The following is a 15,667-nucleotide window of genomic DNA, read 5'->3' as shown; positions in this document are numbered from 1 at the left end:
CACACAAACACACCCCAACACACACAAGCCCACTTTCTCTCTATTGTCTTTACTTCACTAGGAAACTGCACAAAAGCAGGTGTTCATACAACTTTTGATGGGAACATTTTCTGTTCCCGTGGGCAAACTCCACCCACACAAACTGAGTGGACACTCAGCAGAAGTGGAGGAAAACATAAATACTCTCTGCATGACTAATTTATCTTGATTTTAATCAGCAGGTCAATTTGACCCTGAACAGTATGTGTGTCTCAAGTTCAATTATAAAGATCACCCACTGAAAAAAAAAAATCAAAATGTAATATAAAAAAATTTATATTTTTATAATAAAATATAAATTTTATTATATTTATGCAATAAAATATAATAAAATAGTTGTTGATATACAGTAGTTGATAGTTGTGTGGTCATCCACACAACTTGGGTCACATGATCAGAGGGAAACATGGCCTGAGGGTTTAACTAGAAGATTTGGTCTCTGTCAAGAACAATTTCAAGGAAATTATTGTTTTTTTTTGTTTGTAGGTTTTTTTCAGTCTACTCCACAAATTTCTCTTTCATGAATTAGTGGCAAAAAGGAGCCATTTGTAAATCAATGAGGTTTGCTTAGAGTTTGCCACAAACCGTGTTGTTGATGAGATTAAGAATTAACTTTTTTACCTCTAGTCAAAATGCCATATATGGAGAAAAACTAGCTCTGCGTCTCACCTTAAACGCAGCGTCCATAAAAGTGAAATGTGGCAGTGGTCGCATCATACTGCGTGCTGGCTTTTCTTCAGCAGTATTTTGGTCATTTTTGCTGGGAAGATGGAAGAACATGGAGCTAAAAACAGAGTAATGCTGGGAAAAATAACTATTGGTGTGAAAAGATCTGAGGCTGAAGCAGAGGTTCGCTTTCCAGGATGAAATTCAGCCAGAGATACAACACCAGTGAATCCCCATTGTCCTCCATGTTTGTTTGTGTCTCTGCTCCACCAAATCATGTTCAAAAGATTTCATTACTTCCTGTTAATCACCCATTTTTAAGTTTGGAGGATATGTTTAGGACTTAGAACCGCTGTTCTCTATCAGATCATATACTTGTGTTGTAAACGGTCCAGTCAAAGTCCAGACCTAAATCCTTTAAACTTCTCTTCACTGATACTTTCCCTCCAATTTCACTGAGAAGAATTGTCAAAAACTTTAGTTTCTCAATGTAGGAAAAGATTGTTGTATAAAATATTGACCCCTTGGTGTTGAATCAAACATATGCTTTACTTTTCACATTTTCATTCATGATCAAATTTCTATATAATTACCTTCGACTTTACAATAATGTGCAACTTTGTATTTGTCACAGAGTAATCCAATGAAATGCCTATGATTCTTTTGAAAGGCACTGCAGCAAATTCTCCTTTTTTGTACAAAAGAACGTGATTTCTGTATTTATTTTTGATACATTTCTCTGCAAAGCTGCAGTGAACGGAAATCACAAAGCTTGTGACAGTTACTATAGTTAAATATTTCAATGTGAGCATATAAGATTCTGTTGGACGCCTTATACCTGTCCATGAGAGATGTTACTGACAGCTTTCTCTGTCTTCTCTTTTAAATTACACAAAGTTCTCCTCATATTTGTATATTTGTGTTTTATAATCATTAGAAATACTGTGCCTTTTCAGGCGACTTCTCAAGACAAATGCTCAGCTGTAGCTGTCAAAAACAAACTGCTGACAATCTCGCGATTGTTGCGCTTGCGTGCCCGAAGGAAGAGCAGTCAATGAGACAAAATGGTTCCCTTTGCTCTGTCATTGCTGGCAATTTGGCTGAGGTTACCTTGGCAACACAAACTCGGTTTTCTCACTGAGAGCGAGGAGAGACGGTTGCTGTTACAACACGGCCACGACAGCGCTCGCATCCAAGAGCAACAGCCTTGAGTTTTGTTTTCTCTTCAGCTATATTAACACCATCAACAGGCGTGATTATAGTGATGCAGCCGGCTTGTTCATCTCACGGGAACCCGTTGACCCGCACTACCAGAGAACGGCTTTATCTTGAACGTATATCCAAATAATATCAGTAAATCTCAGTACTTTTATTCCTTCTGAAGAGACTGCTGTTTGCTTTTGGGTTTTTATGCAGCCATGCTGCCACAGAGAAAAGCTGCCTGGGTTTGGTTGAAGAAGTTGTGCTATCAGACAGGTTCACTGGCTCAGAAACATTTATGTTCAGATGAAGGGACAAGAGGTGCACCAGCATCATCCAGTGCACAACATTCTCTCCTGAAAGCTGACATGCATGCCTAAAATAAGCACAATATTCTTCACTCAGAATACACACACTCAAAGTGAAAATCTTCATTTTCTTGGTGTGCATATTTCTCACCACGTTTAATTTTCTCAATCGTCCAGTAAATGTAAAGTAAATGTTATTGAATTGTTGCTCTGTGCTTCTTTATTCTCTCTGGTATCAGATAAGATGTGCTCTTTCCTGGTCAGGCATGAGTGACCTTTATGGATGCCTTGCAGCCCCGGCCCCTCCAGTCAGCTTTCATTTCAAACAAGCCACTTGCTTATCGGTAACCTATTACTTCTCGCAACGGTTCCTTCTGCAAACACCGGCTACGGCATTCAAACACAGCAAAGAAAAATGCAAATAGTCCAAACCTCTACTTGTATTTAAAGTCTTGGACAGTGTGGAAGATTTTTGTTTCCCCTTACAGCTACTTTTGTGTTTTTCTGGTACTTTAGTTTGTCTTGAGAATGCAAACTGCAAAATTGGATTTACCACAGGGTGACAGACGCTACTTTCTCCAGAGTTGTATATATTTGTCTTTTGTGTGGGTGTTTACTTTCCCCAGGCCAGCTGGGTTAATGTAATTGTGTTTAATATGCCTCATACATACCCCTGAGCGAAAACACATCCACTCTGTTATTGACTTGGTTGTTTGTCACAATAAATAATGCAAATCAAATTTACCTGGCCCCGAAAATATGCGTTGAATAGAAATTCTTGTTGAGCTCCATTTTGTGGAGGATTTTGCTCAAAATAGTTTAAGAGACACAAAGGTTCATATCTTAATCAGGTTTGTCTTGATCTTCTAAATTGTTGTAAAAATTATTTCTTTTGAAGCATGATTTTTTATTGATTCAATAATTGCACTTATATAGAAGATGAGACCTCTTTTTCTTAGGAATCATTGTTAATGAAACAATCAAAATTGAAAGTGAATAGCTTACTTAAGCTTACAATAGATACAATCTTACTAATTACAATCAATTAATATCTCATCTCTTCTGATTAACTAAAACCAAAGAAAACAAGATGGTTAAACTCTTATTCTACAGTTCGTCCATTTCCAGCTTTCAGGTACTTTATGTATTGAGGAAGAATAAATCAACACAAAACGAAAGCGGATTTAAAACCTAAAATCAGAAAGACAAAATAATGTTTTGGAGCTACTGTCTTAATCTGCCAGGCTTCAGTTTAAAACTGCCAGCAACAGTAGAGTGAAAGCTGCTTTACTTTTGGCCGGAGCTGTGTGTTGTTCATCTCTCTTTCCAGAAGCATCTTGGTTTCCTTATATGCACTTTTTCTCAGCCATGAATAAAATCTCTTTGGAAACAAACAGCTGTGTTACCAGTTCAAGGTTGAACAAAACAGCCTTATGTGTTTCTTCATCCTTGGATTTTGGCCTCCTCACTTTCTAAGTGGAACTGGATGACATATTTTGCAAAAGTTAAGATTTAAAGACTTGTCTCAGATGTGTAGAACTCGCATATATGAGGGGGGAAAAAAAACATTTATCGCAATCAGATTTTGTAACAGTTGATCAGGTCTAGTTAATGGGTCCAGTCCGGGTGACCTGTGACAAACACTTTCTTTCTGGTTTGGTCTAGTACCATCTTCGAGGATGCAACTCCTCCTTGGAGCTCCTTCAGACTAGCTAGCAGCAATTAGCAAACACTTGGTAGAAGTAGCTCGCATAATGAGCTCATTATGCGAGCTACTTCTCAGTGCAACACTGGTAAAACGTTGTTAAAGGGTTAATAGAGGGGTGACGTTGTGATGACTTCCTGATGGAGGAGTGTCAGAAACTTTAAAGAGACAGAGGCCCAATTTCAAGGAGTTAAATTATGAAATCATAGTTTGATATATATACCATTTTTATCTACTTAAGATAACATAGTTACTTGATTGTACTATAAAACACCGCTATGTGCTGGGAAAATGAATAATGCTGTTGTCTTCACACACAACAGCCTCTTCAGGGAGAGGAGCCATCACAAGGGACTGATCACCCAATTAGAAAGGAGTTTTGGTGTAGCTACTGTGACCAGTCGACTGGGGGAGAAAACATGGTATTACCAAAATTGGACTTTCTTTAATGCATCCGAGAGACAACTTGTGCAGCTCTGTGGCGTGGTGGTTTTCATAAATATAAATGTTAATAACAAGAACAGAAAGAGGAAACCATTTTGAATAAGCCTCTCTGACGACTAAACTCTAAAATCCAGCAGGGCAAGGAGAGTCTGTGGAGACGAAAGGTCAAAACCAGCAGATGCATTTCCCTGTATTAAGCGTTGATTTATTTTCCCCTCTTTTCAGGTGGCGTTGGCATTGCAGCCACTCAGCTGTGCAAGACTGTGAAAGATGTGGCCGTGTTCGGCACCGCGTCAGCAAGCAAACATGAGGCCATCAGTCAGGGTGGGGTCACGCATGCCATCGACTATCGCACCAAGGACTATGTGGAGGAAGTTCGCAAGATCAGTCCAAAAGGTGAGCGAGAGCTCAGCATCCGCCAAGATTGAATGTTCTAAATTTGGATTTTTTTTGGAGGACACAGGAGAATGCAATTGAAAAAAACAAAACCTCTGTTGCTAGCATTACGCATTTTGATATTGGATATTTCAAGATTTTTGCTTCATACACTAGATTTGGTGAGATGGCACATTGCTGTGCCATTTTCTTTCTCAGTTTCTCACAGTTGGCTGTCAGAGTGGCAGCAAATAGGGAGTCAGTTTCCCACCTAACAAAATTTTTGTCTCCAAACACTGACGCTGTCCGCCCCAAACATAGCGAGAAAAGTTATATGTAACTGGAACTGCTTCTAGAAAATTAACCAAAATCCTGTCTCCTTTATTAGCTAAATGAAACAAAGTCCGGGTCATGCTGCTCCTGTTTCAAATATAATATAGTTTCCCAGAAAGCTCATCTCATTGGCACCTCTCCAACCTGTCTCTGTTAATTTTTGAGTGAAGCAGACATCGGAGACAGATAGGTTGAAAGCAGGAGCTGACACTTTACACAGAATGTATCTAATTAGAAGCCTGAATCAATGTGCTCACCACCAATCCTTCCATCTTTGACTCTCTGTCAATTCATGTGTGCTCCAGTCAAGGCAGAGTCATGCTGTGAGCTCCTGCAATCAATAGGACCGGGGTTTAGCAGAGCAAGGAGGGGTAGCCCAATTTAAGGAGTTCCCTGTGGCACAAAGGAACATCATTAAGGCAGAACCTACATGGCTGGACATTAATAAGCCACAGAGAAACCTCCATTGTCTGGTTTTACCATCTGTGCAGATTGTTATGCTGAAATGATAGCAACAGGGAGACATCTCATCTCTCTTGTCAGACAAGAGACATGAATGGAAAAAGCAATCGTAAAGGAAGGTTCTGTTACGTTCCTCCTGTCCTCCTTTATGGGTTTGAGTAAACATGGAGCAGCTTGGCTACACTCGCTACTCCTATTGAACTTTGACATGCAGAGGGGGAGCCTGCCAGAGGAGATTTGGCGGACTGCTCTTGCTAAATTCACACCATAGATAACTTCCACCGTTTGCCTCCTGTGCCTCAGGGCTGGACATCATCCTCGACCCACTCGGAGGATCAGACACCCACAAGGCCTACAATCTGCTGAAGCCTATGGGAAAGCTCATCACCTATGGTAAGTTGGCAATAATAAATCCAGTAGCAAGATAATCAGTGTTGCAAAAATACAACATAGCTTGACGTAAAGTGTTGCTATTCATGTTTTGCTGGTGCCAAATCTCAAACATGGATTGATTCAGTTATTAACCAGACTTTTCTGTATAATCAATCAAACTTACTGTTTAATTTGCTATGCAAAAAGTTATTTTTTTTAAATCAAATTAACCTCTGCCTTCCCCGTTTCTGTGCAAACATGCTTTTGATGACATCACAACCAATCAGCACACAGATCTGACCATTTGTATTTTCCATGTCATTTTTTTCCTCTTTGCTTCAAAGTTTTTAATCAGATAACCCATTCAAATGTGTTAACTTGTATTTGGAATCGCTGCAGCACAATGTTTTAGCCTCGTATCAGAACTCTGCATGGAAATATGTGACAGACGGAGGGCCAGATTTCATTCTCAAAAATCACTAATTACTTTTTTCCCCCCAATATATACAGTTTCGTGAAAAAGTTTGCAGATTTATTCTGTTGGGAGGGGGAAGGCTGAAAATTTAAATGCCTCCTAAATCTAACAACTGTTTCTACCACCCTTGGTCTAATTGAGCCCATTCTTTTAAAATGTACCCATATTGGACAGATTTCAAGCTCGGCTGGCCTGCAGAAGGTCATAACAGTGTGTCCAAACAGTTTTAACGTCGGACTTTTACTTGACAACTCCAGAGGCCTTCAGTTCTTTCTGGTTTTTAGGTTTGTTTGTTTTGGCCATTCAGGTGCGTTGGGTGTCCCGCCGCGTCATCCAACTGTTTTCACGCTTAAGGGCACAAACCAATTTGTACCACTTAATGTCCAGAAGATAATTGTTGCAGCTTGTTGTTGTTTCAAAGGTGACTCAAGACAGCATCATTTGTTTTTGGTTCTTGTAGATAAACCCACGGCTTCTAAAACAATAAGGTTGCAACTTGAATGCTAAAATCTGTCAAAAGTCACTCATTCACCAGAGTTTTTCTTGTGCCTCTTGTGATGTCATCACAAAAAGCACATCCATTTTATTTTTATTTTGTTAAAAATCTTTGAATTTTGAAACATGCAGCAGTAGAAATCCATACTGCATTACCTTTTATTTTGTTTTTATTCTCATTGTACATGTGTTAATAAAAAATATGCATCACTAGGGAGTATCTTTAAATCTACCGAGGTAAATTTTTCCCGGTTTCGAGCTAATCTGCTTTTTAAATTTCGGATTCAATAAAAATCTGATACCTAAAATGAAAGTTGGTTGTAACCTGCAGACTTTCTCTTGTCTTTGAGGAGAAGTGTCTGCAAACAGGGCATTCCTTCTTGGAACACATCAGCTACATATTCACATTATCAAACCGAATTCTTTACATTCTTATCCCTTTGGACTATAGCTAGAATTCATCCTGAAGAATCCACACTATTACATTTTTTCACTTTTATGTAGCAATTGCATAAAGAACAATTAGTTGCTGCTTTTTTCAAAAAATTAAAAAAAACATTCTCCCGGGATCTTTCAGGCTTGCTGTGAATAAATAGAATAGTTGTGGGTTTCACACTTGCCGCAGAGTAAAAGCTGCTTTCTAGTGGGCGGATTGGCCTCTCTGTGGAGGCCCATGTCCTCAGTGAGCTGTGTGTCATCCGTGGGAAGCCCTTTTACGCTCCCTCTGTTACAATGCAAATCCGAATGCATGCATGGAGTGGGCGGAGTCGGCATCCATGGAGAACAGGGCCTCGCCTTTTTTTGCGTGTTGCTCAGAAAGCCCCTACCCAGCATGGTGCCCTCCAACCTCAACCATTCAGCCTCTCCGGTCCCTCTGCGCCGGGCTGCTTCTCCTCCAGCTTATCAGAAGTAGGCACGGTGGAACAATGGGGTGTTCTATCTGCATGAAACCTGGAATGTGTGTGAATACGGCGGGCCGGGTCCCTTGGTTCTCTCAGAGCACGCTTTGTCCATGCCACCCTCACCCCCACCCTTTTCCTCCATTCCAAGGAACGCAAAGATTGAGAGTAGAGAGACCGTTAAGTGAACCCGTAAGGAGGGGCACTGGAGGAGGATATGATGGCAGTTGCTACTAAAGAGGGTTTTGAGGGTGGGAGAATAGGCAAGAGACGGAGGTGAAACAAAGAGCAGCGGATGGCTCTCATTGCCTAAGTGAGATGTGACATTTCAACATCACCACTTTTGATTTTTTTAAAGAGGCACTATTATGTCAAATCGACTTTTTTAAGCTTTACTTGATGTTATAATGTTTTTCTCTCATCAAAGATTTGTCAAAAATAGGATTTCTTATGTTTGAGATGTTTAATTTCCCATGGCAACTATTCAACTGTGCCAAACGCTTGGTGGGACCAAGCCCCACCATCAAGGACAAAGCTCCTCCTTGGGGCTGCAAGGAGGAGCTCCACTCAGCTCCTTCAGACTAGTCAGCCACAGTTAGCAAACACCTGGTAGAACTACGCAACTTCTGAGCTCATTGTATGAACTACTTCTTAGTGTAAATCTGGTAAAAAAAGGTAAACAGCTGAAGGATGTTGTGATGACTTTCTGAAGGAGAAGTGTCAGAGCAAGAGTTTCTTAAAGAAATATATCCCCAATTTCAAGGAGTTAAATTAAGAAGTATATAACAACATAGTTACTTGGTTGTGCTATAAAATTATTCTAAAACGCGAAAACGCATAATACTGCCCCATTGAACATAATATTACTACCAAATACTAAAACACAATATATAAAGTTAATGGAGTCAAGTTTTACATTGTGTCCGTTCTTCGATCTTTGTCCCCTTCAGGTGCGGCCAACATGTTGGCGGGTCAGAGGAAGAACCTGATCGCCGTGGCTAAGAACTGGTACCACCAGTTCTCCATCCACACGCTCAGCCTTATTCAAGGCAACAAGTCGGTGTGTGGATTTCACCTGGGCTACCTGGACGGGGAGATGGAGCTCATCACCCAGGCCATGAACACCATCCTGGATCTGTACAAGCAGGGCAAAGTCAAACCACGCATCGACTCCACCTGGCATCTTGAGCAGGTTGTTGATTTTTGCTATTTGCATCTCTATTTTTCACACCACTAATACATTGACTCAGAGTTAATGTTTTTAACGGGCATTCCAAAGACAAATTAAAAAAAAAAAAAAAAAACAGAATATTTTCTGGAATTACACTATAATGTTTTTCACAAAAACATAAAAATATTCAAGAATTTTAAATGTGTGAAAATTAGCCGTCAGAACGGTAAAGTGCTGCAAGAAAGAGTTTTGAGTAAATAGAAAAATCAGCTACGAAGTTAAATTCAAATCAGTTCAATACAATTTATTTATACAGTGTTATTTTGCAACAAAAAAAGTAAATTAAATCATACAGGCTGATTTCCTGCTTTCTAATTTGATCCTATTTATCAAACAATACAATCTGGTTCAGTTTAATGTTCAAATTGGTTAAAAAAAAAAGTTTTCCATCCACGGGAACCTATCAGATTGCCCTGAGTCGCTTTTAGATAGCCAAAGGAGAAAGTGTTGAGCCCAAATTGATCGATTTGAGGTTATTTTCTCATTCAGTTGGTTCTACATTCACATCAGAGAATTCAGCTTGTTTTCACAGTGAAAACAAGCCTGAAACATCTGCAACCTGCTGGCATCTGACGATTGAGCAGAAGGATGAAAGCTCTCAGTGATTTGTTGATTCTACAGATCTGACAGTGAACAGGGGAGTGTGGCTTGTGAAATTGATTTATTGTGAGTAATCTCAGTTGTTTCAAGATTTAGCAAGGAGAGCAGGGTGGATTTTCAAGCAAGGTCAAGTTGCTTCAGATAATTTTCATACACTTAATAAATAAAATTATGATTTGACAACCTTTTGTATTCACTCAGGTTTTCTTTGGCCAATAATACAAGTAGGGAGAAATCTCTAAAGGGCCAGCTACTGTTTTTTTTTTGCTTTTTTTTTTACAGCGCTGTATATCAAGGTTTTAAGATGTTATGGTTTTACAACTACAAACATTTTTTGCCATACCATTTCTACTGTTTAAAGTTATTTTAATCTCTAAAATAGTGCAAAAAATATCATTTTTATGTTTCAGTACCTCTGGATTTGGAACTGTATGAGTGAGGTCTTCTATTTTTGACAAATAAGAAAAAAAATTTTGCAAACAGGTTTGTCTTCAATATTTGCAGATTAAATAATTATGAAAACCACAATATGTCTAAACTAAGAAAACCTTCTTTTTTTGTTTGTTTTTCAAGATAATTTTAATGCTAATTTAGCTGTCAGTTGACGTTTAGCTCACATTAACCTACACAGATTTAGTGTTGTAAGAAGCTTCCTACTTGCTATTTTGAAGAAAACTTGATTAAGCCGAGCTAAAACTATAATTTAGGTCTTTTCTTAATTTTTACAACATTATTTTTGGATCCGTAGCCATTATTTTTTATTTGTCTAATTTGTGCTCAGAAGTGCATTTCCGTAAAGAAATCTGGATCTGGATGTTAATCTGATTGAATCCATCCCTCCTCTTCTTGCTCTGATTGATCTAATGTGACTTGACTTCAGTCACTTCTGAATTACATTCATTTTTACATTGTGGAAGCGCTCTAAAGACACATTAATGCCAGGTAGATTTTGCGTCTTTGTGTGCTTGTTGGTAGGATCTGCAGCAGCAGCTGGGCGTGGCCCTGAGGCTCACACTCAGAGACAGAAAGTTGTCCACAAGACACTCAGTGTCTCGTGCAGCATAAGTCACTGGGGCCAACAGGCTCTGATTGTTGCAGACAAATTAACAGTGCTAATAGATATGAATAGAGAAGGAGAATGGATAAAAAAAGGGAGCGTCATAAGGACATCTTCTGTTGTCAAAATCGGAGCTGGTCAGTATTTTGGTTGGCCAGAGAGAAACACCCGCTGTCTTTCTCCGCCATCTGACGCTCTTTCTCTGCCTCTCCATCTGTCTGCTCTTTATATCTGATTCTTCTTTTTTTGCCATGCTTAGGTTATTGACTCCCTCTCTGTCTCTCTCACTATCTGGCTTTATTCTCTGCTTTCTCCCTGTTCACTGTGTATCTTTTTTCCCCTCTTTCTCTCCTGTTGCTATGGTGACATCCTTTAGTCAGCGTATGCGTCTATCTAAGGGAGGGGCTCTGATGTGTGGAAGAAAAAAAAAAGACATGATGTGGAGATAGAGAGAAGAGATAAAGGTGGATGTCATGTCTTTTGGTGTAAAGTTTACAGGTTTATGTCTGCTGACACCAATACTCTGGCGCGAGGTGTCACAAAGAGAAAAAGCTGCCGGGGAGGGAGCAGCGGATGAATTGTCTTAACCCGGGTGTAAATGCCACACCCTGACCTCATTCATCACAACCCTTCCCCCTTGTCTGTACTTGATTTACGAGAGAAATCTGTAAACCACAAAACGTTTAGACATTAGCATGACAGTCTCCTCCTACAGATCCATAAGCTGCAATGCTCTGAAAAAGTATTTTCATATTTCTTCCATTTTTGCCTTTCTTTTTGTCAATTTTCAAATTCCGATTTCATTAATTAATAGATGTTCAGTGTGGAAAAAAGTTACTGTCATTCCATGTTCAATCATAAATTAAAAGATTAACCACTTTTATTTTGGTTTGACCTGTCTGACTTGAATAATCAACATGAAGTAGGCTATAAAAGTTAAAAGGGCAAAACATCATGATCCAATCTTAATACATTAGACCGATAACAAACTCACTGATCTGGAAAGAGTTATAAAGCCATTTCTAAGAGGTTCCATTAACTATCAGAAAGGAATCCAAAACGACATTAAAAGCACTGTAGACCTCGGTTAAAGTTATCATAACTTTAACTGAGGTCTACAGTAACACAACTCAGCAACACAAAGAGACTAAAATGGTATTCATCGTACAGATCCAAGGTAAAAGCATCGTCTTGCCGATCAATGGGGAAAAAAGGCCTATCTCATCTACTTGCTCCAAAATCCACAAGGTTTTTTGAAAATATTCAGTTGATTCATTTGCAAAAGTGGAACTTTTTGGAAAGTGAGAGTCATCAAATCTTGTTAGGTTTGTAATATGTGGCTTAAAATTAACACAGCTCGCAAAAAGAACATCAAACAAACAGCTAGACATGGTGGTGGCTGTATCATGAACTGGTGCTGCTTTGCTGGTGCTGCTGTAGTTGTTGGAGCCATTAATTTTGCTCTTCAGCAGGAATCTCTCAAGGAGAATGTCTTGCCTTAAGATCAAATGCTTTGCAGCCAGCTTTTGGAGTGGCCTAGTCAAAGTCTGGACTTGACTCCAGTTGAGACATTTTGTCGTGACCTTACACAGGCTATTCATGGTCAAAAATCTCCAGTCTGGGCGAAAATTCCTCCAGAGTGATGTAAAACAAGAGATTCTGTTAGTAATCGATTGATAGCAGAATTTGCAAACAGTTATTAGGCTTAAGGTGCAATTACTTTTTCAAATAGAGTTGTCCTGGGCATCTATTTTTCTAAAGTTGCATTTTGCTTTCATACAGTTTTAATTTGTCTGATGCAAAATTTTGTTTGACTCCAAACTTTGCAACATGGGGGGGGAAATGCTAAATCTGTAAGGAGGCAACAAGAGTTTTATTGCTCTGATCTTTTGCACAGATAATCATTTTTGCTAAATATCTTAGAGCTGAAAAACACCTATTTTAATAAATAAAGTTATTTTATATTGCTTAACCTACTTATTAAAGATGATAATTTTTCATTCATTTAAATTATATTAAAAATGTCTGAAAGTCTCTAATGTAACTTCCATAAACGTGCATAAACTGAGATTATGAAAGGGTTTGATTCACTAAAGATGTTAACCAGAATACACCTGCTAATAAAGAGCAATGACTTTTCATATCTTGTAAATAATGTTGGTGCAGGGATTTATTTTAGTTTGCAACAATTCAATGCCTTCATTTGAGTCCAATCGACATTGAACTGTTTACTAAAAGGCAGTCGTTAATCTTTATTCTGACAGGCTCTGTAACATAACTGCTTCATCTTTGCACTAATCAATCAATCACAAATTTTATTTGTATAGCACATTTCAGCAGCAAGGCATTTCAAAGTGCTTTACATCATACAAAACACAGAAACACAATGCAACATAGAATCAACAATCAAAACACAACATTAAGTCAGGTTCCATCAATAAATTTGTAATTGATTACGTTTCAAATACAATCCTAAACGGGTGGGTTTTTAAGAAGGAATTCGTCTTATGGTGGTTTTTGTTCGGATGATTTCTCTATGAATGTCAAATCAGCACACAATTACAGCTATTTGTTTCCAAAGGCTTGCACCAGTTGACGAGTCCCAGCGACATGCAGGGCAGTACACCAAGTAATTTCTGGTAACTGTGTTGCAGTATGAAATCCTGGGGCCTTTCCCCCCATGCACTGTGATAAAAGTTCCTCCAGCAATAAATGATGTGCAGCAGTTGTTCATCGATGGGACAAGTATTTGGAAAACAACTCAAGTTGTTGTAAAAATGTCCTCGTATTTACTTTATAGTCTGCTGCGTAGTGATTCAGCCATTTCAAGCTGTTCTAATATTTCTAAACCTGGATCTTTCATTTAGAATGTAACCTAGCAGAAACGTCCCACATGTGACAGAACAGTGCCTTGCTAAAGGGCCTTTTGAACTACTTCACTTTATCACCTTGCTACTGCAAGCTTTATTATATTTTATGGAAGATAATAAAACAGTCTGGTATACATTTATATCCAGCAACCCTCAATCAAAACTTAATGGAGCCACTTCTTACTGGAATTACCTCTACAAGTCTTTTGGTGGATATCTCTACCAGATTTTGACATGAAGAGAATTCAATTATTTTCCATTTAGATTTGAAAAACAGCTAAAGCTCAGTCATATTAGAAGAAAAGCATCTGTGAACATCAACTTTCAAGTCTTGCCTCCAGCTCTCAGTTGGATTCCAATCTGGACTTTAGCTTGGCTAGGTTGTTCTTAAACATGAATATGGTTTGATGGAAACCATTAGATTGTAGTTTCGTTTGTATATTTAGAATTGTTCTGCAGGAAAGTGAACCTGCCTCTGAATTAGATTCAAGTGTTTTTTTAAGTTTCCAACAGGTTTTCTTCTGAATTTAGCTATATGAATCCTCCCATTAACTAGTTTGCTTCTCTGTACCTGCAGATGGAAAGTGGTTCCACAGCATTATGTTCTTTCCACTGTGTTTTACCATTGAGTTGGTGAGTTCAGGCAAGTTGTTATGGTTAATTCTCCACCACAAAAGCTGGAATTACTGTTTCTACATTCAAAATCAAATCAAATTTTATTTGAATAGCACCTTTCAGCAACAATGCATTTCAAAGTGCTTTACATCATAAAACACAAAGTCATGGAACACACAGTCAACAACTGAAACGTCACATTTTGCCATCGTTACACATCAGATTGTTGATTTAATGTTTCATTGATTATGTTTCATTCAACTTCGCTCTTTTAAATTGTCTAGTTTGTCTAATTTAAATTGGACATCTCAGATGTTTAGGGTTAGGGTTTGAGAGTTTGAGAATTTGAGAGTTTATCTGAAGAATTTTCAGTGAAACTCCATGTAATATTTTAACGTCTGAAACTATAAACAACTCAGAGAAGTTTGACAGTACAACATAATAATCATTAGAGTGAAATGAAAAAAACATCCGTGTACTTCTGTCCTCTACTTGGTGTTTTATGTACAGGTGGTGTACCTGAGATTTGGAGAACTGTTTGGATTTTCTAGAGAGTTGATTGAAAGAACATCAGCCACTTTCGCTCTCATAGAAAATGATTTCTATAATTCCTGAACTTATCCCTCGTCTTCGTCTGAAGGATACCAGTTGCGCCGAACCCCTCCCTTCGCTTCCAGACTCCCACACTCGCTCTCCTGCCCCCCTCCGTTCCCATGTGTCGAAGTCGTCAGAGCCACGTTTCAGCCAGGCTTTACGTTGCTAGGAGATGGCCCTGTTGCCTTGGCATTGGTCGTTAGGTGGTCTGCCTGCCTTGCACAAATAGGGTGGGGGATCGGAGGGAAGAGGAAGAGGGGGTGTGATGAAGACAGGAACAGACAGTGGACAGAGCTCAGTAGTCAAAAGAGGAGGAGGGTGGGGCAGATCTTGGCTGGGATCCTCCACTCATCATTATGATGGAGAGCCACTCGGTCAATTTATCACTGCGTGGGGGTTTGAGGGCAGTTGTTAGAGGAGACTATTTACTCTGGGGGAAGACATTTTGCAGGAATATTTGGCAATATCTTCTGCAACACGCACAAACATGTATATCTGCTCTCGTTAGAATGAATGGGCGAGTTTTAAACGATATGTACACATCTTTAAGCCTTAAAATAGAACTAGCAAGACCATCTGTGCAGCATTTGTGCTGCTGGTAGTCTGATAGCCATAATGTGCATTTCCCTGAGTCTACATTAGACATGCATTATTTTACCTTTTCAACCTGATTTGATTCGTATTTTAAATTCCAGTTTTTAAAACTGAGCAAGCACTTAGATGTATTTTTAAAATAAGAACTTTTTCTGTAGCATATAAGAAGAGCTGCAGATAGTTTTTATGTTATGTAGATTAGACATTTGATATTTTATTCCCAAGTTTTGTCTAAATTAGTTTATTTAGCAGTCAAAATTATAAGCAGAGCTCCAACATAGACAAACATATGTTGACAAAGTCTTTTTAATTTGTCCTCAGCTTCTCATTACT

At 38.8% G+C, this 15,667-nt stretch overlaps 1 protein-coding gene across 1 annotated transcript in view; it reads left to right on the top strand.

Annotated features, from left to right (window-relative positions):
• vat1 (vesicle amine transport 1) overlaps positions 1–15,667 on the top strand; it is a 40,960-nt gene that overhangs the window by 19,703 nt on the left and 5,590 nt on the right. The window contains exons 3-5 of the mRNA XM_028041517.1: positions 4,588–4,758; positions 5,836–5,925; positions 8,724–8,965. Coding sequence (XP_027897318.1) covers positions 4,588–4,758; positions 5,836–5,925; positions 8,724–8,965 — 503 coding nt within the window. The remainder of the gene's footprint in view (positions 1–4,587; positions 4,759–5,835; positions 5,926–8,723; positions 8,966–15,667) is intronic.

This window comes from Xiphophorus couchianus, chromosome 16 (genome assembly GCF_001444195.1).
Source record: "Xiphophorus couchianus chromosome 16, X_couchianus-1.0, whole genome shotgun sequence".
In the NCBI taxonomy this organism is placed as follows: Eukaryota; Metazoa; Chordata; class Actinopteri; order Cyprinodontiformes; family Poeciliidae; genus Xiphophorus; species Xiphophorus couchianus.
This window is presented reverse-complemented; position numbering and strand designations above follow the sequence as displayed.